The 23,853-nt window shown below is 40.9% G+C and overlaps 1 protein-coding gene across 2 annotated transcripts in view; it reads right to left on the bottom strand.

Moving 5' to 3' along the window:
• Positions 1–388: 388 nt before the first annotated feature.
• Positions 389–23,853, bottom strand: part of med13a (mediator complex subunit 13a) — a 67,547-nt gene continuing 44,082 nt past the window's right edge. For both annotated transcript variants that reach the window (XM_067493987.1, XM_067493989.1), the window contains 23 exons: positions 23,351–23,461; positions 20,942–21,697; positions 19,203–19,419; positions 18,086–18,116; positions 17,480–17,601; positions 17,088–17,178; positions 15,320–15,531; positions 14,627–14,823; positions 12,256–13,178; positions 11,629–11,796; positions 10,438–10,661; positions 9,920–10,109; positions 9,197–9,608; positions 8,047–8,278; positions 6,620–6,811; positions 5,614–5,837; positions 4,739–4,881; positions 4,450–4,608; positions 3,370–3,558; positions 2,851–2,993; positions 2,587–2,751; positions 1,914–2,014; positions 389–1,538 (listed from right to left, as the gene is read on the bottom strand). In XM_067493987.1, the coding sequence (XP_067350088.1) occupies positions 1,406–1,538; positions 1,914–2,014; positions 2,587–2,751; positions 2,851–2,993; positions 3,370–3,558; positions 4,450–4,608; positions 4,739–4,881; positions 5,614–5,837; positions 6,620–6,811; positions 8,047–8,278; positions 9,197–9,608; positions 9,920–10,109; positions 10,438–10,661; positions 11,629–11,796; positions 12,256–13,178; positions 14,627–14,823; positions 15,320–15,531; positions 17,088–17,178; positions 17,480–17,601; positions 18,086–18,116; positions 19,203–19,419; positions 20,942–21,697; positions 23,351–23,461 (5,335 nt within the window). In that variant the 3' untranslated portion in view covers positions 389–1,405. The remainder of the gene's footprint in view (positions 1,539–1,913; positions 2,015–2,586; positions 2,752–2,850; positions 2,994–3,369; positions 3,559–4,449; positions 4,609–4,738; positions 4,882–5,613; positions 5,838–6,619; positions 6,812–8,046; positions 8,279–9,196; positions 9,609–9,919; positions 10,110–10,437; positions 10,662–11,628; positions 11,797–12,255; positions 13,179–14,626; positions 14,824–15,319; positions 15,532–17,087; positions 17,179–17,479; positions 17,602–18,085; positions 18,117–19,202; positions 19,420–20,941; positions 21,698–23,350; positions 23,462–23,853) is intronic.

The raw sequence follows: 23,853 nt of genomic DNA, 5'->3' as shown, positions 1-23,853 counted from the left end.
TACTGAATAACTCATTTTTTGGGCAGCCATCCACAGCTGGTCAGAATTCATTTACACCACACATTTACTTTCACACTAAAGTAAAATGGGCTTGGTCTAAATGTATCTGTAACCAATCAGAAGTGGGGCCACAAGAGCCAGACCTCAGCCGATCAACAGTAAGGAGAGGTACAGGAAACTAAAGGGATGTGCTGTAATATGGACACTGAATGTTCTCACCTTCTAGCTCTTGTTTTCTTTCTCTGCTAAAGAAACAAAAAGATCAAACCTGAGGTCAGCTACTTCCAAGAGATGCCAATAGTTCTCCTTTCACTCCACTATTGGTGTCCTTGTCCAATTGCACATCACAGTCCCCCCTCCCCAAAGCAATAAACACAAGCACAGGAAAATAAGTTGACGCACTTTATTCCTAAAACCGAAGCCACACCACCAAGTGCTGGCATGGCATTCATATATAATTATTTATATATATATTGCCATTTGGTTTTTGTGTCTAAATGTGTGGTATAAAATACTATATACAACAATGTACCTCTTTATTTGAGCACAGTGAAGTTCATTGCTGTACAAGTCCTCTGTAGCTACAGCTTTGCTGTAAGACCATCATGCTCAAAGGCATGGAACATAATTCTCCACTCTAATTCTTCTGTACATTGTGACAATACAAATATTCTGTCTCCATTACAAAAAATAATACTCTAAAAGCAACCTACTGGGACTTTATTCAGTTTTTATGGGATTTTTTTTCCTGGTTGTTTTTTAATTAAGACGATTACATATATCTTAGACCAATTGCTTTAAAGCAGGAAGGTGATATAAACCTTCTCCATTTTTATATATAAAAAAGGTTAAGAAATAAGACAAATTATACATTTAAAAACAATAAATAAGATAGATGCAGGCATTTCATTTGGATACTATTTCATCCAAAAGAATAAAAAGGAATTTCAGATCTTAAAACCAAAGATCCATTCTTGAGTTTCCTTTCTTGATCAAATATGTCCCTTTTCTTGCACTAACTTTACAGATAAGACTTATCTCTCCAGTACAGACTGGCCAGTGACTGTGCTGCCATGCTACAACCCATGACAACCAATCTGTCATTCTCTTACATACATTATTTGAAAATCAACTTCTCCCTCTCTTCTTTATTCCCTTCTCTGTATGTGCATGTCTTTAAATCATAGGGACAGGACTGTCTTAACCATTAGCAGCCATTGGGGACAGCACCGCCTCAGCTTTCAAAAAGGCATCTAATCGCATCTTGGTGCAGGATTCAGCTCCATACTCTGGTCTGGATCTGGTCCGTACGGTTCTTCAGTCTTGATGAAACCTCCTTTGGAGTTGTCGCTCTCCTGTTCTCTGAAATGTTTCCCTCTACATCTGTCCTGTAACAGACTGTTGGTTACAACATGTTCATGATGAAGTTGTACATCTGGTTGAGCACCACAAAGTGAATGGGTAAACATGATCGTCGGTCCTGTGTGGCCGGGTCACATGTCAGCCAGGAGAGGGCATTGTACTGCTCCAGCACAAATCTGTCAGGCATACACACAAAAAAGTAGCATTTATTTTTAAATTTTGAAGTTATTTATAGGTTTGCACAAATGGTTCTAGAAAGAATATTAAAAAGCATAATAAATTTAGCTGAAAATCAAAATACTAAATTCATTGCTATGTATTTTGTAGAATTTGACTTATGGAAATTGAAAAAATCTCTGTTTAGGTCAGGCAAATGTTAAGCAATACGTGTAAAAAAAGTATCTACATAAAGCCTTTGGAGCTTAAAGACTATTTTAAATTTATATGTAACTTGTATGTATATCACCCTGTAAACACAGTCAGCAAACGCGGTAATAATAATATTTTGAGCATTTGTAGTGGAGGGGTGGAGTGTGTTGGGTGTTGTTTACCTGAGTACATCTGAGGTCTGATTGGAGTCGAGGGGGTGGGAGTGTTTGCTGTGCAGTAGCTCATCTGATTGCACTGAATACACATGGAGGTGCAAAGAGGCCTGAGAGGGGGAGCACGGGGAAAGAGGCAGTGTCAAAAGAATGATAATAAAATGATTACTTTTATTACTTTTCATCCAAGTAATTACAGCTCTTTGCAGAGCGAAGAGACAGCAGCGCTGAGTTTGTAGCTAATTTCAAAAGCAATGTATATCACTGCAAATCAAAACCAGTGAAGCAGTTTTCTTTATTTGTGCCACTTGTTTACACATAAGAGTTCAATTACCCTAACATCACTTGCTAATGTAGGATCACATAAGCAACTAAAATGGCACAGAACATATTTGGAGTTGATTAATCATGCCTATAAATTCTGCCAACTTGCAACAGGGACTAGCTCACAGTTTACATCTTAAAGTTTAAAGAAAAAATATGTTTAGTGCTCACACGAGAGTATCAATCTAATTTGTTTGCATTAGCTGACTTACTACAGTGCATGTGCTTCATGTACCCTTACATACCACCACATTGTCTTGCTGTTCAATCAAAACATTTAATTCGCTGTGTTCTTGTGTAGGAAGCAAGCTCCAAAAAGAAAAAAAAAATTAAAGAGAAAAAAAAAGTAGCCTGGTACCTTGAGGAAAAGTGGACACTGGTTCTGAGCCTGCGGACAGGCTGACCAGAACCAGTCAGGTAGCGGGCCGGCTTTAGCCGTGGACACAAAGTAGCCTAGGGCTAATGGCTGCTGCAGGAGGTTGGGAACCTCTTCATGAGACTCCATTCGGTCCGTACTCTGGCCCTGCCACAAGATAAAAACTCAAGGTTATTCTGTTTCCATGTGTCATAACATGCTGTAATGAAAGTAATTTAACAGACTGCATGTGCAGCCATGTCTCACCTTACTGCCATCACCACCATGGTGGTAATGAGAGCCAGGCGAGTGTACTGGTGAAGTGGTGGGTGAAATGTTGATGATGTCTGGATCCACCAATTCATTTTCCTGGTCCAGAAGGTCAAAGATGCCAATTGCATCTGACCCATCTGTGAAGAGCAGATGAGTTCAACAGGTCAGACGCATCAAAAAAATCAATTAATGGCAATAGCGCATTATTTTGGCTTAGTGAGCATGAACCTGATTCATATTTCTGACAACAAATTAATTTGAAGAAGGCGATAAGCTGAAGACATATGAGGGTGGTGTAGATTACGTGAGCACACATTACTACAGCAACAGATTCTTGACAGACTAGAAAAGTAAACAGAAAGGATATAGGCACAGACAGCAGAGATTTGACTGGAAAATCTGAGTAATTGCTGCATTTCCCTTTTAGATCACAGGATGCTTTAAGGTACAGACAAAAAAAGACAGGAGCATCCCAGAGAATGACTAAAAGATAAATGAAGGAGAGGTACTGACCAGTGGTGGCATTGAGAATGTCGATGTTGGGGTCAATGTTGGTGTAATTGGAGCTGGCCACTTGGACAAAGGCAGAGGTGGGGAAGACCAGGATGTGGGTGCAGGAGGTGTCCTGTGGGGTGCTCAGCTGGGATGTCTGCATGTTCAGGGTGGTGCTTCTGCCAAACACTGAGCCTGTAGACACAGAATCTGATGGGATACACAGAAGGAGAGAGTGACAGGTCAATAAACAAGGCAGCTAAGCAGAATGGGGAAAAAAGAAAATCTTACTATTCTCAAAGCAAATTCTCAACGTTTGAGCCAAGTTCTATCTCTCTTCTATCTCTAAATCAATGTATTTTTAGTGTAACTGCTAATTATGTATAGTTTTTTAAATCTTAAAACTGAGCACTGTTAAGGCTTTACAACAAAAAAACAGCTTTTAACGAGGTCACGCATGCTAAGGCGACTGCTAAAATATTTTGCTTTTCATTTTACAATATTAATAAGTAAGAAATGAACTTTAAAACATAAAAGAAAAAAAATTTAAATGTCAGCACAGCTTTTACCATTTGTGTGAACATCTCATTAAGTTACAACAATTAAAAAAGTAAATAAATAAATCCCCACTCATCATTTGGCATGTTTGTACATCTAGCTAACACAGACTTTCTAATCTCTCTCAGTCGGAAGAGCTTTTTAGGAAGGAGATGTCCTCGCCAAGCATCACTCAACACAATCCTTGTATGATGCACTGACAATCCCCCACTCGTTTCCCAAGATAAACCCATCGACCTGGCTCTCCATCACACCGCAATGAGATCAATGGGCATCTGAGAGGTAGTGCTTTATGAGAGAAAGGTACACGATCTTCCCTGCCATCAATCTACTCTGGACAAGAAGCGGACAAGCATTGTAATACGCTGCAGCCATCAATCAATCACCCCCCCTGCACACACACGCACACACACACACGCATTCACACACCTCAGCACCGCCTTACTTGTTAATGCAACTCTGTTGATAAGTGTACCTTTAAAAAAAATAAATTAATAAAAAAAGTTGTTTTTTAATAATCTTCCTCTTGTCCATACATTATACCTGGCATAATGATAAAAGATCCCTGGGGTTCCATGGCAACCAAGCACACGCTGAGGATGCTGGGAGTATCTGAGGCAGAGATGCCACACATTCGACACATTTCTTTCAGACGGCGACTAAGTGACTGGAGGTTTCTCCTGCTCAGCAGAATACTCCAGTCTAGAGCGTCAAGAGAAAACAGCGAAATAATAAATTCAAAGGGTGAAATAGAAATGGAACTGTTATAGAAAACATGTTACAGTGTAGTCTCTAGCTTTTCTTGTTTTGTCATGCTAAAAGTTATCTTTACCTTTTAACTCTCCGTGCCCTATCCTGCCTAGTCGTCCAATCACTACCCTCCAGGGAACTGATGTCATCTGCACCAGTCCTAAGCACCAATCCCAAAGCTTTTGGAGGCCCATTCGCCGAACTGAGCCCTTCTTCCTCCGTGCCCTGCAGAACAAGCCAGACACACAACTCAAAACCATTTTTCATCAACAACTGTGCACAGTGTGCTTAGTTACAAATCCCAAATGTTAAAAACAGAACATGTAAATGGTCTGCACTTATATAGCGCTTTTCCTACCTATTGGCACTCAAAGCGCTTTACACTGCTTCTTATTCACCCATTCACACTCACAATCACACACACACTCATACACCGATGGGGGAGCTGCTATGCAGCTGGCCAACACTCACCGGGAGCAACTAAGTTGGGGTTCAGTGTCTTGCTCAAGGTCAAGGAGACTTCGACATGTGACTGGAGGAGCCGGGGATTGAACCACCAATTGTGAGATTGGTGGACAACCGCCCCATGTGAGCCTGTGTAGACCCTCCCTGTTTTATGTCTCAATTGCCAAAATTTATATTTCAGTGAAAAGTGTCATAATCTGACACAGAAATCACAGTTTTAATATCAGGCAGAGACATTTTCAGAGTAGCTGACACCACCATTCGTAAGCTAATAGACTTTTGTTGTGCAGCTGTGACCTAATGCGGAATATTCTGTGAGTGATGTGATGCATTTAAATGTTATGATATGTAGACAAACTACTAAAAAAACTACAGGCTCTTTGACTGCTCTATAAACAAAAATACTGCAGTACAATTTTTCTGTCAGCAACATTTTTGGATAGTAATAACAATATAGGCTGGAAGGGTTTGAGATGCTGATAGCTGTCCTACCTGTTGGGCACATCAATGTTGATGATGCAGGTCTCAAGGAGTTCCCCATACAGGTCAGTGCATGTAGCCAGAAGCCACCGTTGGTCATGAGACAGACAGTATCCTACAAACAACACGTTGTATTTCTGCGATGCCTCACCAAATGTCTCCCCGAGCTCTGTTTGCTTGTCTTTCACCGGTGCCAAGATGAATGGAGGTGTATACAGACGCAGACACTCCGGCCTCTGCAAATTGGGAGATGAAGATGTCAAGATAAAACATTTTGCATAAATGTTCCACTCTTATGAACAAATGAACAGAAATTGAACATGCTTCAGATATGTTAATGTTGTGCTTTAATTTGAATATATACTAAGTTCACACTTAAAGTAGAAGCAAAACTATGACTTGGGTCAGTCCCTTTGTCCCATCCAACACATGGTTCTTGAGCAAAGGCAGCTTTAAAGTTTGCCAATGTGTTAAAAAGGAAAAGGTAGCATTGGCTGCAATGAAGGAAGCAACTGAATTAGGTCCTGAACTAAAGGGCCCCTTTGTCTAAACCCGGAGACGAGAGTCCATTATAGAGGTCTCAGAGAGTTAGCCAAGCAGATAATGGAAAGAAAACTCTAGACTAGCAGAGGGTTACAAGTTCCCTTGGAGTTGTTCCAGCAAAAAAAAAAAAACTACAAGGATGGTTAGCACTTAAAACTCTATCTTATTGCTTTCTTTCTCTTCAGAGGCAGACTGAACATAGCCGGGGCGAAAGGCTGGGTCATATCAGGTCAGGTTCATGTCTGGCTGCTGAGGTAAAAGCGACTGAAATACTGCTGCTAGGGCCACGGTGTCAGCCTCTGTTTGCTTGCCTATCAATCAGAGTACAATGAATGTCAACAGGGCGCTGCTACTGATCAGCTAAAGAGCTGAACCACAACTGAATGCTAGTACAACAACTGTTCCTGCTTTTATACTGAGATTATGTCAAAGTAATCAGAGTGAAACTTCTATAGCTTGGCTGTGTTCTATTTACCTCTGGACTTTTCAGTGCAGTGTCAATGGCCAAGCCTGGGCCAAAGCCTGTCAGTGATTTGACATTGGTGGAGATGGGCAGTGGCCGTCTACACTGAGCGAAGACAGAGAAGGCTAGAGATTTGAGGTGCTGAGCGTAGATATGACGGTCTTCACCTCGTACTGGCTGAAGCAGGTACTGGCAGGGCACAATCTGACGTATAAAAAAAAAAAAAAAAAAAAAAGAAGTGTTTAGATGTAGGTTAAGTATAACAATCTTTTTGTTCTATTTTTTCCAGCATGAATGTAATAGCTACTACTGAGAGAGAAGTGAGAGGAAAGCATTTGGGCAAGAATGTTGATTTAAACATTTTACATTAACATGCATTGATATTGTGCATAGACACTGATGACCAGTATATAAAAAAGTTGCGTACCCTAAGACCGTAAGTATTTATTTAAAGCATGACTTGAATAGCCCCCGACTTAAATCTCATGTTGTCACTTGAATCACACTTTGTTTTTGTTTGTTTGTTTTTTAAAGACAGATTAAGAAGGGACATTTACAAACCAAGTCAGGTCTCATAATTAATGCAAGTTTAAAACTTGGTACATTAAGCGGCAGAGGTGTATTAAATATTCCTTTTTAGGTACCAGTGTGTTTGACGATCTTTTTTTTTTTTTTAAATAACCAGAAGAGTCAGGTATAAATGTTAACACTGAAATTTGTAATTGTTAACACTGTGAGACATGAAACATTTGCTACTTCTAATAGTTACCACCAGCAGGTGTTAGGCTTGTTATTCAAACTGTGTAATCGATTACTCATCACTCAATTCAAAATTAAATGTTATTTCCTTACTTACTACTTTATGTCGCAAGTAACTCATATTAGATTTCCATAGGGTTAGGGTCTGAAATATGGATGGAAGGTCAGTAGTGGAAATGGGCAACATTTAATCCATCACATATGTAGCCACAGGCTTTATTAGTTCTTGCTATAGCTGCTGTTCAGGATTAAATTTCTGTTTTAGTTGTTTAACCATTTGAGGTTTATAGCCATCCTCTACAGCCACAGAGGGCTCATTTTAGTTGATGTGTATCTCCACAAGCTTTATGTTGTTGTACTTTTTCAAGAGGTTTGAGGTCTTCATGTTTTTGCAGTATAATAAATCTTAACACTAGCTGCACACAATTTACACTGTACAATAATGTACAATAATCGCCTTTTGCCATAACAAAATAAACAAATAGAAATATTTCCAACTACTGAATGTATTCCCTTCCACCTTCCATGCCAGCTTACTGTTTAGTGACATGAAGTATGATGAGTAAAAATATTAAATGTCAGATTTCAATTGAGTCTTTCCTGTGGTGATAACAAAAGTAAAGTTGTTAGTGAGTGAGTGAGTGAGTGAGTGAGTGTGTTTTGCTGGGAGTATTACTAACCTGTACAGAAAGAGAAGTGCGAATGTGGGCTGGCAGGAACTGAAGCATCTCAAGGTAGCAGCGTAGTAAACCCAGTGTCCACACGTTGGAGTGGGCTGGTACTGGACCTGGGCCACCATCAGCCTCCTCATAGCTAAAGGGGTCCACGATGTAAACAACAATGGCAGGTGGATAAGTGATTGCATGGGATTCCCCATCTGTGGGAACGCCTACCTTCTCTCGATCCAAAGTGCTGGAAAAAGCACAATAATCACAAAACCAGTAATATTACATTTAGTCATTTGCCAGATGCTTTTATCCAAAACAACTTACAAGTGAGGTACAAAGCAAGCAAATAATCCAAGTCAGGCAGAAACTACAATGGTCAGAGACATCTCCGAAGCTCGGTTTAGCTTAGTTCTGTACAACAGTACTTAGACTGTTGTCAACTAATCAACTAAAGGAAAACTCCAACCTTAAAAAGCAGTGACCAAAAGCTGATTACTAATATATTTAACAGTTTCTTGGTAACCCCTTTGCTACAGTTAAAGAATTAGTCTATATTACCTTGAAATATTTCTACTATTAAGTCCATCTTTTACAGTGTAGAATATACATTTTCACTTTATTATGAAATTAAGTTCATATTGTCCACTGTAATTTCATTCATGTAAGCAACTATTCTGTTACATTTAGTGAATTTAGGAAATTCAGCACAGTAAGTCACAATTTAATATTTACGGTCACATGGCTACAAACAACTACTCAAGAAATTCAGTTAAAAATCATCTATGTGAAGCTTTGTTTAATCCATACACAGTTCACTGTGTTTCACATGGATGATTATTATTGTCAGGTAGGTTTGATATATGGCACGGTTTGGTTTGCAAAGAGCAGAAAGAGAGAGAGACAAGAAAGGGGTATGGGCTCAGTACTGGTCTCTGTTGGGCCACCCCTATGAATATGGTCTAGCTCTGCCACTGAAGGCAACAGATATTACTGTTCCAATATAGGCAATTTTTTAAAAATTCAGTGTATTCAATTCAGTGTTGATTTTATGAGACATATTTTCTCTTTTGTATATTTGCTACTGCTCTTTAATAAAGCAAACATTTTTTTGTTTTTCTTTGTTTTTAGGCAACTCTGTGTAAGTTTATGTATCCAGCAATACCTTTCAGGAGGCTCAGTAGGCCCCTGGGCCTGGCTGCTAGAGTTGTCCCCTGAGGTGCCAGTATTCTGGGTACTAGCCTGCTGTCCCAGCTGTCCACTCTGGGGGCCACCTTGGCCCTGGCTGCCCATGCTCCCAAAAGGGGGAAAAGAGCCGGGCTTGGCAGGTGGCATTCCGCTACCAGGCTGGTTTGAGGATGTCGCCAGACTGTTAGATGATGCAGAGCCATTTCCAGATCCGCTGTTGCTGTTGTTGTTTGGAACAGAGGAGCCTACAGCGTTTACTGAGCCCTGCTGGGTGACTGAGCTAGAGTTGGAGCTAGACAGTTGTGTGGAGAATAACTGGCTGGATGAGGGTGGGGGACAGGGCTGTGTGAGAAGAGAACTGTCCAGTGGCTGGGATGCGAGGTATGGAGCTAAAAAGAGATAGAGAAATAAATCATTGGACTTTTATTGATGGCATGACGCTGGGAGAATATAAAAAGATACTCATTTCAACTTGACCTCATCCTACAATGATCACATTGCTGTCACATTTCAAAGCTCTTCTCTCTTTCAAGCATTCAAGGCTTTCTAGCTAACCTTTTTATAAACTAAACCAAGTGGTACTGAGGGTGGAAATTCAGCAACAAAGACCTGATTGAACCAAGCACTGTGACAGAAAAGCCTAGGATGGTGAAGGATCAAAAATGCGACAGTTTCCCAGAAGGCGGTAAATGGCACATACCGAGGTTGTGGCGGCACACTTGTGCATAGAGTTTGAGCTTATTGAAGGCATCGTTGTTGCTGCTGGAAGCCTTGAGGAACCAGTCACTGACTGGCTGATCCACAAGGTTTTTGGCTCCATTGCCACCGACAAGAACAATGCCATCAGGGTAGCCTTTGGAAATAGGCCGATGTTGGCCCAGTCGACATGACTTAAGAAAAACAGAGACAGAAGCAAACATAATGAATGTACACATTAACAAGCTGATAAATTTAATTTATTATGAAGATGGCTTTACATTTTTGAGTAGTTGCACCCCAACTCGGTTTTAAGAGCGACATCTAATTTTAACTAAGTGTAAAAACTACCAGGAAGCAAAAATACAAGAAAAATGACAAATCTGTCTATACATGTCATAATCATTCTATTACATAAACCATATGCAGCTGTAATACTTCAAATAGCTAACAAACCTGAGGTGAATACAATTTGGACAGTGGTAACAATGAAGGGTTTGCACCCTTGTTCACAGTCTTTACCTCATAGACAGCTGTCAGGTCTCTGAAGAAGCTTTTGGCGCCACTGAGTAGAGCCTCGTTGTCAGGGCAAACCACCAGGTAGCCAATATCCCGTTGGGAGCCAAAGGGATCCAGCAATAGTTTCTCCCAGTACGGCAAACCAAAAGGTGACAGCACCACAAAGTCATGCTCATAACCAACGAGGAAGGTGGGGATCGGCAGTGGCTCTGGGGACTCGTCTGTGCCTGTGGGAATCAGGTGGAAAGAGGAGGTGAAAGAAGGGAAAATCAAAGTGGAACAACATAAAAAAAATGTAAAGGAACAGTGAACCAGTGGTTTTAACAGGTACGGTGTCAGCTCCCCCACCTTTTCTTTTTGGCCTCAACTGTGCATCAACTTGCAAGGTCAAAATGATCTGACAGCTCCTCCCAACAGAGCTGACATCTGGACCATAGCAGTGGGACCACACTGCCTATTGATCTCATCCCCCCCCACCACCACCACCACACACAACCCCAAAATGTCACACACACAAACACCAAATACTAAGTGAGTTACAGTGGTGCTTGAAAGTTTAAAAAACTTTATGAATTTTCTCTAGTTCTACATAAATCACACAAAGCCTTTTGAGATTGTCACACAGTCCTATAGCTAGATAAATGGAACCCAATTAAACAAATGAAACAATACTAACATTGAACTATCCCTAAAATATATTTGTCCCGTTAATTAAATAGATCGCTACGATTGGCTGTTCAGCTTATACAATCAACGTGTGAGAGGAGACCCTGGTATTATAGCCAGTACAGTCTGCAGCTCTTTATCAGACACATGCTTGAATAGAAGTACTGTCTGTGTTGAGCGAGAGTGGTGTGAAACCTAAACCTAACAGTGTATTGTTTACGCTTTAAACATACACGGTCCCAGGTATTCCACTTTTTCTGCCTCTCACACAAGCGCAAGACATGCAGGGAGGTCACAAGATACCTCATGGTGGTGCACAGGTCCCCAAGGACTCCTACCCTGCTTGTTTCCTAACTATCCCTGAATGAGTCACTGTTGATTACCTGAATCAGGTGTGTTCAGCCAATATGAAGCTAGAACATACTGATTCAGATGAAGCTAAAAAACTGATCACATTTTAGGTCCTTTACATGCAGAGCACCCCTGTATTTTATGAATTCGACTTCCCCAGCTACTCCTCAGTCTTACCATAAGAGCCTCGTCCAGCCATCTTGTGGAACTGCTGCCAGGTAAGAGGCCCTTGAACCCCCCATGACCGCACTGTCCTCTTCTTTTGGATTGCATCCTGGAGTACAGGCTGGAGAGACATGAGGACCCGCAACACATCCTGAGAACACAACGCACTCACGTCCACTGCTGGAAAGGGAAAATTAAAGATTAATCACAATATAAGAAGCCACTGGTTGCAAAAAAGCAGAGATGTGTTCATCAGATATCACTGATAAAATGATTACATTTTAAATTTATTACTGTTAAAAAGTCTTGCATATACAATAAACTGAATGAACATTTTCATCATAAATAAAAAGTTTTTACCAAAAAAAAAAAATGTTTTTGTAAAAAAAATAAAAAATAAATAAAAATAAAAAAAAAAATCAGTTTTTAAATTTATATAAAATGTATTTATATAAAATAATACATTTCTGAAAGTATTAAAACTAGTGGAATAAAGATTACTTGAAGACAGATTCTTTAAACTATATTTATGGCTATACAAAAACCAAATTTGCAACGTTGGTCTAAAAAAGTAAAACACAATTGGTGGAAAAAGCAGTTCATGACATGTCAGAACCTTTTTCTGAATGTTATTCTCACCGTTTTGTTTGCCCCACTGGTGCAAGCAGGTGCTCTTGACCAGCGCCTCATCCACCTTCCCACCTGACATGTTGTCCATGAACTGCCTGCCATGCTCCAGGGCCATGTAGCAGTCGCTGTGGTAGTCCCTTTCCTCCACCCTCACACAGGGCAGTAGAGGGGGCCCACTTGGCCCCCGTGTTACTGTTTCATGTTCCAGGATTGAAATGGGTGAAAAGGGGTTCGTACACTGGTCTTGCAGGAGGAGAATCAGGTCATCTGGAACACGGTCTCCCTTTCCCACTCCAGTTCTCTCCAGTGAGGAGAGCCGCAGTTCCTCAAAGCGCTTTTCTGCCTCTCTGCTGATGTCGGAACCACGGCCAATGATATCCAACTCATCCTCAAGGAAGAGGCCCGAGCCGTTGCCATATCGCCTGTTGACCACAGCACTGAATCCACAGGTGCAGGGTTCCTGGGCCTCACCAACAGGGTCGCTTAGGTAAACACCTACATCAGCTCCTTTTATGTTCATGTTACACACACAGATGCAGCAGCTGTCAAAGTTGCAGTCCTTGAAGAGGTTCATGACCGATTCAGACAGGATGAGGGTGACATAGAGGCTGTGAGCTTCGGGAATGGAGGGAACTGTGGCTGGTTCCACTGAGTTGAGCGGTCGGCAGGTTGAAGGGGTGGAAGCCGGTGAGTACAGTTCAGAGTTCTCGTACTTCAGTGAACCCTGAACGCTGGAAGGGCCTCGAGGTGTGCGCGGGGTACGTGGCGTACGGGGAGTGGGGGCAGAGAAGCGTGGGGTAGCAGGGGATGGTAGGATGCCAGTGCCACTGTTACTTGGTGGAGCACTGTTTGACATGAAGGGCGTATGGGTCTGAGGGGTGAAGGTCTGGCTGTAGTCCTGGTCCATGGTGCTGCCTACGCTGGGGATATTACTGAATACAGAAAGATTAAAAGACAAATTAGAAAAGGCAACAGAATTAAAATAATTTAGTAGAGTACATATGATAGAGGAAACAGTGACATATATTATGATTATGAAGTAGCCAAAAGGTCCTTAAGACTATTAGAATTATTAAAAAAAAAAAAATCCCTATTAGACAATAATCAACTATTTAAGTCCAAATACCAGTGCAAAAAAAAAAATCTAGAAAATTAGATATACATCCAAGTACAACATAATGTCACATAGAAGAATAAAAATATGCATTTCCACATGCCCTTTTTAAAGCAAATTAAGCGACTGTCTCTCTGAATTTGTAAAGACTGTCTAAGTAATAAGGCAGTAGGCCACAGCACTCACTACTAAAACAATTCACAGTTGGCCTAGACTGCACACATGTTACACAGGAACAGAGCGCGACAACAGGAATACTGAAAAGTGGGAAAATGAAACACTGGTAGCTAAAGAGGCAACAGGAGAAAGGAAGACATTTAATAACCATTTCAACAGGCATTCTCTGAGGTAAGGTTTATTTTTGGGCTGGCAAGCAACTGAGAGGAAGCAGTGAGACATTGTATGAGAGAGCAGGAGGGAGGAAAAGCTGAGTACAGTATATCGCTGTAGGGAACCCCTGGCACAGATCCATTGCGAGGACGTCCCAGTGCTCAGTCCACATACTCTCTTGTGGCCAGGGCTCGCTCTCTCTCGCTTATATTATTAATATATATAATTTATTACTTATTATTATACATTTATTTTATTTATTATTATATTATTTATTTACATTTTTTAAGGTATCTGGCCAAGCTTGGGTCTCTTTCTGAATAGTCGACCTGCGTCGTACTCATATTAGAATTTTCAAATGTACTCACCATATTTTTGGTTTGTTCTGCACTACACTTCCTGTCAGGCTTTAATGTACTTTAATAAAAGTCTAGTTGTTAAACTTTGCTAACAGTTATTAGTGTCTGCATAGTTATGAGGGACAGTGATGGATAAACTAGAAAGTCCAGGCTGCAAAGCCCTGAGGTGGCATGGAGCAACTTTGAAGACCCATCTCACCACCCTAGTGAGATCTTGAACCAAGAAGGCATTTTACAGTCATTTCCCTGCTTCACCATAGACATCCACGCATGGAAAATTGAGCATACTGGTAAGGGCCTGTCCAGGAAGAGACCAGAGGGTGTGTGGACAGTAAGAGAGCAGAGTATATGCTTCTTGCACCCAAAGCCAGCCACCACAGCCTCGCCATGTCTTCAGCAAATGTAAATTAGATTGCTTCAGCAACCTTCTGTCCAGATCATCATGATAAATAATGAGAAAAAAAAATTGAATTGGGTCCACAGACATTAGAAAGATAAAAATCAGATAGAAACTTTCCTGGAGGAAATCTATCTAGATAATGGAAAAATTGACATGGAATCTATTACAGTAGCATACCTATCCTTGTTGAGGAAGGTCATGACAGGCACAGGGTTGAGCATCTCTCTGCCCATGGTCCAGCTTGTGCGGTATATGCAATCCTCTGGTATTTTGATAGGCGGGAGACACTGGCTGGGCAATGTTTTCAGAGGAGCAAACATGGAGCAGCCTACAAATGCCTGGCATAGCTCTGGCTTGTACACAAACGAGAAGTCCTACAGAGATGAAAAAAAAATAATAATTTTAATCCATGGCCATTTCATCCAAGTATATATAAGTACATTACTTATAAACATTAAATGTACAATTTCTGATAGGATATAATAAATATGCAGCAGAAAATGAAACGTGACATGTACAGTGTAATTTACTCAACAACTATAAATAGGCAGTTGCTGCATAAACAGAATTAGGTATGAGCAGATCCTGTTTGGAATTTAACCAATAAATGTAAAAGTTGGTTTACTGAAAAAAAAAATCTAGGTACATGATTGACTGATTCCCAGTCAAGTACTGGATTTAGTCACAATGGACATGGAGATAGATATTCTCTCAAAGTGTACGTTACATTGCCTCTGAAGAAGCAAAACAAATAACTTTTCCTCAACAGTAATTCCCCACTGACAACCACTGGTTGTAAATTTCAGTACATCCGACCTGCTTGTTCAGTCAGTTTTGAATACCTGACAGATTTACTGAGTCGAGACCCACCTTGATCTCAGATGGCTTGGGGCTGCAGAAGCTCTCTTCCACCTCAATCCTGAAGTGGCCTCCCAGAGATGAGATGCCGTCCAGTGTTGTCATGCCTGGGTTGGGCTCCATGCTGCCGTACTCCTTGCTGCACATGTTCATGGGTGAGTAGCCCATGATGTGCTGCTCCAGCGAGGGAGGCGTTGGAAACATCTGGTGCAGGTCTGCTGAACCTGTGTAGGAGAGAGAAACATCGAACTGAATCAGAAAATGAACAGTTTGGTAAATAATGTGAAGAAAAAAAACGTCTTTTCAAACACAATTCATTATAAATAACACCCCTAAACAAGCTGATAATGAGACACACTAAATTATATTTTCCAATCTTGAACTGTTCTATACTGCATATAGAGCCCTTCATCACAAATCATTCTTTAAGATTCTTTAACATACTTTTAGTATTATACACATCATGTGAATGATGTAATGTTTTAATGCAACTGTATAATTTTAAGCTGTCACAAGTCTGTTATTTGTTTCAACAGTGTGCATCAAGATGTTTGCTGATGTATTTGTACATGTTCTGCAACCAAATATGACAAACAACTGTTATTAGCAGTTGTTATACAAATACGTAACAGATGATAACTCATTAGATATGCTTAAAGTCAAACAGGTACCTCAACTTAGAGTTATTACATGTTTACACAATTGGCAGTTAACTTGTGTGTTTGTGTTTGCTGCATTTCTTCCCCTGCGTTATTATGGGGAATATTTACAGAAACCAGCCGAGCTGTTTAGTAAAAGCAGTATCACATTCATTTTAAACATTTATTGACATGTACTGACTTTAAAAAAAGAATGATTGGTTTCTTGGTGAAAAGACTGTATGCTTCATAGTGGGAATTATCCAAGGCTTCGAACTGCTAATATGTTTGTTATAACAGGATTCATCACAGATGAGGACAATTCATGCTAAAAGGGTAGAGTCTAAGATTGTAATTGATCTGTTAACTGTATTTGGCTGATCTACGAGTAGTTTGCATAAATTCCTTTAAATCCTTGGGTTCCTGTTGCATTAAAGACAAATGACTATAGTAACAAAGAAAACAACGACCACAGGATAACTGAGATGTCAGTTATGAGCCAAACACTCTGTAGGAAATTACAGCCATATTCTTCACCACTAGGTGGCAAATCCAAGTGTGAGCATCAGTAATGCTTATATTGATTGATTATTTTTTTGGTCCTTTCGGCTTATCCTGTAAGGTCAGGGTCGCCACAGTGGATCATTTTGTCTTCATGTTGATTTGGCAGAGGTTTTCAACTGGATGCTCTTTCTGACGCAACCTTCACCAATTTCTACTGGGCTTGGGATCAGCACTGAGCAGCTGGGGATTGGTGTGGGCTGTTGGGGGTTCATCATCTTGCCCAGGGACACTTCGACATGTGGTCGGGAAGAGTATGGCGCGAACCTCTGACCCTATGGTCGGTAGGCAGCCACTCTACCAACTGAGCTGCTGCCGCATCAAAGTAATGCTTATATAGTAATAGCATCAATTTTAATTGAGTGAATTAAGAATTTGATGACATTTTAATTAGCTGGAGTTATAAACCGGGGGAATACTCGTTTAACTCTAAAGTGGGTTCTGGCAAAAATATTAGTGTACAATTCTTTATTTTAAGGGGCTCACAGGTGTTATGAATCTGATTCCAGATCAACACTTCAGCAACATCAGTGTTGAGGGATATGAGAAACATCAGTAGAGAGAGATGTAGAAATACATACTAATGCAGGATGCGGGGTCCAAAGTGGATGGCTTTGGTTCCTTGTTGCCAAATTTTTCATCTGTTCCATTCACCGGTCGCCTGGACCCGGGCTGTGGAAAAAAGTGAAGCATTTTATCACCGGATGACTTCAATAACTCAAAGTGTCTGTTTATTGCTCTGTATTCATTCCTGGTATATTTTGAAACCTGCGAAACCTCTAGGACAACATCACACATGACACCACCTTAGATGAACCACAAGGGGTAACCGAGTGGTTGGCCAATAATGGCCATGGTGGAGAGTTTGCTTTGGCACGTGAATGCCAATGGAAACACATTCACTCATTCTGTGCCAAACCACACGTTGTGTTATGAGACATTTAATGCACTGTTAGCCAGGGTCTCTACTAACCGCCAGATCATCTTCATCTGAGTTGAAAAGGTTGTCCAGGTCATTGATGGACACCACCAGGTCTGTCTCATGGATCAGGCTGGTAGAGGCCATGCGGTTGTGAGCAGCTGCCCGCTGAGCATCTGCACACACACATACACACAGACACAGACAAACCTAATGTTAATATTAATATATCATGCTTCAAACTGTTAATGTCCACAAATAGATTTGGGGTAACTGAATCAAAAATCTTGCCTTAAGCTATATTTATGCTAATGACTATACTTGATTGGCCTTAATTCACTCTCTATTTAATCAAGACCAGAAAAAGATTTTCTTCCAAACTGAATTACTAAAATTATTGTGGCGTGACGAATGTGTTATATGAAACTTAAATTAAAAATAACTGAGAAAGAATGCTAGTAATTGAGTGAATGAATGTAGTTTCTATTGACATATTGCAGTGAATAAATTAAACATGTAACTGACATGTTTTATTCACTTTGCAGCTTCCTCAGATCTCAATGACTTCCAAGATGTAGCATGTGCCCTTTGGCTTCACTGTCAAGGTTTTCTCAAGATGGCAGTGTGATATTTTGCATATGATATAAAGAGACTTCTTACCATCAGTTGGGCCTGTTCCACCATCTTCACCCTGTGAGGAAAAAGACAGCTGGGATGATTGGAAGGGACTAATAGCACTGGAAAGATGTGTCAACTGTGACTATTTGTACATTGTGAGATTGGGTCAATTAGATAAATACTAAATTTAAAGAAAACAATCTTGTGTTAATGAAGCTTTATGTTGTTACTAAGAGCACGTGGCTGGACAGTACAATGTGAGAAAATGGACTGCTTGCCTCTGCTGTGGCAAACAAGAGTTCCAGTGTGAATCACAGTGAAATCATGATCCAAGGAATGAGACTCCCCCTCAGACATCAATATTTGGGAAGGCTGGGGGTCTGTCCCTCAGCACGTGTATGTGTGTGCTCTTGGTTGAGTGTACACTGTATGCTGAGCAGCTGTAGCTGGGGAAGAATGTTATGTCCTAGCCATTAATTCCATTACTCTCTCTTAAAAAGGACCAATCTGCAGCAGAGCACAACATCTGCACTAAGGCCACAATCTGTAGATTGTAAAGATGCATTTCTTACTTAGGAATATGCAAGTTTGGGTGAGAAAGAATATTTCAATACTCAGTGGCATTTTCCTACATTTCACATGCTTTAATTAAAAACTATATTAATAAAGATATTCTCAATTAACCTATCAAGAGAAATTTGTGGACCATTAATGTGATATTATCAGACCTGAAAATAGTTTGTGCTGTAGTCTCTCCTCTCTGTTTCTGTGACTTTTTTTTGTTTAAACAGTGGCTGAATACCAGAATGAAATAGAAATTTTACTGTGTGTAGCACTTTTTTAGGCAGAACACTGGTGAAACAAAGGTGATAAAAGTTATAGTGGGCTGTTTTAGGTCAACATCAATGAACTCGAGCGCTTTGGTATTTTACTTTTATAATGGGACTTCTTGGATACTGTTCAAAATCCACAGAAGCAGCAGTTATTGTGATGTATAAACTGAACTTCATGCATTTAGTTGGTGTAGAAAACCCTTAAGGAAACAGAAGATCAAATGTCAAACAATATAAAAACACCACTTGTCCAACAATTTCCAACATAACCATGGAAGACTGCTTGGTCTGGACAACTTACACTCCAAGACACACTCTTGTCTTACCTTATGTTTTTTGCCTGGCTCACGCTCACCGCCTGCCTTATCTTTCTTGTTAGAGAATGTGAACTTGACGTCTCCTTCCTCGAAGGCATAGGGGTCTACCTCTGGCTCGTGATCTCCGTCAGTTATGGCAGCGGATAGGTATTGGTTTCTCCTGGCTCGATACATCTGAATGCGTTCTTCTGAAACCTTCAGTGGCCATTTAGAGGTGGACATCACCCTAGGAACACAGACATTTTAAAGGTGTGATGACTAAAGTAAGATCACAGAGATTTACAGTTCACAGACAATCTATACAACCTATTCTTGTTGTGAATTATTGGAGCATTTCCTCAACTCCTCAACTGTTTTGACATGAGGCTGCCTGATATAGCGTTTCTAGCATGTTTTCATGCACTAAGAAACGGCAGCAATTGCAGGGAATTGTGACAGCTGTCACGCAGAAGAACTGATGCATTATGTTTGTTGTCAGACAATCACTTCTCTGGGAAATTTATAGAAATGTGGTGACAGCAACACTCACTGCTCATACTCTTAATGACAGACACTTATCACCTGTTATATCACTGTGGCCTATCTGCTCCTCGCATGTAACAGAATACGGAGAGAAGAAAACGAAGAAAACCAGTGGCTGCCTAGCAGCACAGTAGGGACTGAACCAACATATGTGTTAGCCCTCGCTCTTCACGGTCACCTACATTTCTTTGTGCTTCTGTCCTCCTGTCATGCCTGTCCAGCTTTGATGCGAAGTGATAGTGAGCAGTGGCCTGGGCCACAGATTATCCGCCACAAAGTGCTGGGAAGATTACAGTTCACTAGAACAGCCCATCCAAGTGGTGGGTCCTGGGGATTGCATAACCATAATTTCTACTGCAGCCACTCTACCGCCTGCTGGTAATCCTTGCTTGCCATCGCACAGGACAAGTCCCCTTACTCTGTCCATCTGTGATCCTTTGCCCTGCTTGTCCTCTTGGTGCAATCTCATTTCACTGTCTGCAAAACTGATAACCAGCACAAAGTGTTTCTGTAGCAAAGCGTTATTTTCATCCAACTCTACCATTTCTCCACTGTCTTTATCTCTGGTGTGTGTTTGTGTAGGAATCAATGAGTAGTGCTGGCCCTGCATATATGATGTCAAAAGGGCACATAACAGATTCACATGCTGTGCACAGCTAAGTGCTGAACATTCTGAAACAGAGATGAGTGACGAGGGCCGAGGTGGGATGGGAACTTTTTTTTTTTAAATAATTATTCCTTCAAATTATCAAGTTACCCAACTCCATTTTCTGGACAAGTGAGACTGCTCCAAATTGGCCCACAGTGACTATAGCAGTGAAAGGAATAGCGGGACTTGGTTGCCTGTTTAATCAGTGTATCATTAAGTGTGTGTGTATATGCAGGTGCATGTGTGTGCATAGTTTTACATATAAACAACACATGTATGTACTGTACCTACCGATATTTGTGGAAATTAAAAAAGTCCCTATCCGTATTTAAGCAATGCCATTTGCATGATCTTTCAAGTGAAGCAAATCAGATCTACAGAGGTGCTGTATCAACATGTTTTGTTCAAGCATTTTGTTTTTGGATTGATTGATTTTTTGTTGAGGGGTTGGATTTACAGTTGTGTCCCTGCCTGGGTTAAGATCTTTAGGTGTGTGGCATGAGTGTACGTGTGTGTGTGTGATAGAGAAAGTAAGGGGTCATCAAATGGCAATTATTAATTGCCAGGTGTTACTCACTCTGTGATGGAGACCACATTATCCTGTGATAAAGAGGACTCATCCCTCAGCTTATCCCCTGGTAGCAATGGCATGGGCAGCTTAGCTTCTTTCCTGCGGGGCAGGTTGAATAATCTCCATGGAGCGTGTGAGCCTTCCTCCTCCACGTTGACTGCTGCACCCACATACACAGTGGGCTCGGGAGGTTCAGAGTAAGTTGAGGCTCCTGAATGAGGGTGGGGGTGATGGGAGTGGAAGTGCTGATTCAGACCTTCAGGGCCTCCAGACTCGTCGCCTGAACCCTTTACACCAACCAGGCAAGGTTCAGGAGGGGGCTGGTAAAAGTGTTGGCTGTTGGGAGTGGAAGGGTTCTTCATGCCCTCCCCTGACTCTTCGCCACGCTCACAGGGGTGTGGGCTAAGTGATGGTGGTTGGGGGGAGTTTGCCTGTTCAGATGGCCCAGCGCTGACTGTCCCACTATGAAGCTGGGGGGCTTTTTGGATGGCAGGCACATCTGCAGAACGAATACTAGGGAATCTTCCTCCATCCTGGCTCCTCATGGCCAACCTTTGGCCTGCTACTGCCTCGGTCTCCATTGAGGCTTCATCACTGGTCAGACACCGATGATGGAAGGGCGTCTGTGGTCTTTTTTGCTGCTTGTCACCTTTCTCTGGTTTCTCTCCTCCAGCTTTGTGCTTGGTAGGAGGCTGGGAGGGCTGGCTGGCTGACTGAGTTTGGCCTGTGGTGCTGCCTGTTCGCTGCTTCACTGATTTGTATCTGTAGGGAATATGACAAACAGGGAAATATGCTAAGACTATGAGGCACCACTGACACAAAGCAAAACGGCAGTGTGCACACAAAGAATTAATCAGAGCATAGAATGCATTTGAGGATTTTCCATTTAAATCTTCATCTAAATGACTCTACCCTGCAACATGTGCTGCACTACCATTGGATCTGATCTCAAGTCAATCAAATTACACAACAACCAATCAACAATTATCATTAAAAATATTTTGTATTTATACTTGACTTTACAATTGCAAATTGGTTACTATGGGAATTTAAAAATAGGAACAATAACTCTGCTTTTCTTACCACCTGCTGTGTGGCCACCTACCCTGCTGACAAGCTAACCAAGCCATCTTTGGACTTTCTGCACAAACGGAGAACGAACTGAGAATGCTCTAATCCTGCACCCATTTAGACATGTACCATAGTTTCTCAGGTCAACATCTCACGGTTCACCAGCCCACTGTTATGGTTACACATTACGTGTTGAAAAAGTTGTGCCCCCGTAATAGCACACAATTTGGACAGTCAAGCAGATACGTGGAAGGCTTCCATCAACAACACAACGCTAATGGCCATTAGAAGTGGCTACACATGGGGCTTCCCATTTCTGTGTCACCAAAGAGCTGGGTGGCTTCCAACAAATTAACATGCTCCGACTGACTTGCCCAATCCACTTTGCTCTTGTCTATGGTCCAAGTCAGCTTTCCTGATGCATTGGATTCTCCTTACAGGATATGCACAAACTTATATTGGGGCTGCTATCCAAACCCAGACAAAAAATACTTTGCTTCCTAATCACGACTCTGTATTTCCTATTAAATAATCAATTAAAATGGGCCAGACTTCCATTGAGGAGACCTTCTCACTGACTGGACATTTTAAATGGCAGTGAATGGCACAGGTTTGTGTTAACATGTGGCCTTCTGAGTAAAACAGCTGGCTGCATCTGTGGCTGTCCAAGACAGGTGATAAGCTGAAGGATGAAGGGGACAAATGATCTGCTTTTAAATTCAGGAACAAAGCTCTAAAGAGGCGTTCAACAAAAATGTGACTGACAATAAAATAAACATAAAAAAACAAGCTTCTCCAGGAAGCTAAATTTAGAAAGCCATCATTCATGATGATAAATAAAATGATGCAGGTTTAAACACATATCTTTAACATTAAAATGTCAATGACAAGGCACACATTTTCTTAATTTATTCTGTTATAAACAGATTTTTTATTCTCCTAATTAAAAATTGGATATTGGTGCAATATTTACATAATAATAATAACAATAATAATAATAATAATACATTTTATTTCTACGCTCCTTTCATGACACTCAAGGTTGCAGTACAGATCCAAGAATCCAATACAATAAAAGGTCAGACAAACCGTAAAGGCCCCAAACAGATACAAGTTAAATAAAATAATTTTAATAAAAGATAATAAAATAAAATAGAAAACAATTAGACGCAGACTACTGTCGCTGGATCAAGATAATAAAATTTTAAATATGAATAATAAGCCTTGCCAAACTCTACTGTACTCTACTATAAAACAGCTCTGCATGCTCTGTATAATCTCTTTGAAGTGTCTGTGAGTAAAGACACGTGCACACAATGTACATCTGCATAGAAAATGACTGACCTCGAACAGCCGCAGTATGACCTCTGTGAAGGCTCCACAAAATCCCATGCTCCCACTTTCTCTATCAGCTCCTCTTCACAGGTACCATTGGTTGCTGCTGAGAACTTTCGCCTAGGGAGGGGTAAAAAAAAAAGCTTTCAAACTTAATTCTGCTGTCTGACAGTCTAGAGTTTCCACAGCTCTTTTTCGTTCAGCATTACTTAAGTGAGGGGACTGTCCTCTTCTTTCATTCAGCACAAATCCTAAAATTGTGACAAAATCTTCAAAAGTGTACAGCTTTGTCTCATACAGTGGCAATTGTTAAAAGCTTTATGCTGAGGCTGATTTTACAACCCTGCTTAGAGCAATAATATTTTGGCTGACAAGCCAACATTTAACTACAGCTGACATTCCGTGTTTGGTCAAGAGGCAACAGATCCCAGCGTGCTCTCAATGTGTCAGATTCACTGATGCTGAACAATACAAAAGACCAAGGGACAAAACTGCAAGCTCTCTCTCACTTT

This window comes from Channa argus, chromosome 24 (genome assembly GCF_033026475.1).
Source record: "Channa argus isolate prfri chromosome 24, Channa argus male v1.0, whole genome shotgun sequence".
In the NCBI taxonomy this organism is placed as follows: domain Eukaryota; kingdom Metazoa; phylum Chordata; class Actinopteri; order Anabantiformes; family Channidae; genus Channa; species Channa argus.
This window is presented reverse-complemented; position numbering and strand designations above follow the sequence as displayed.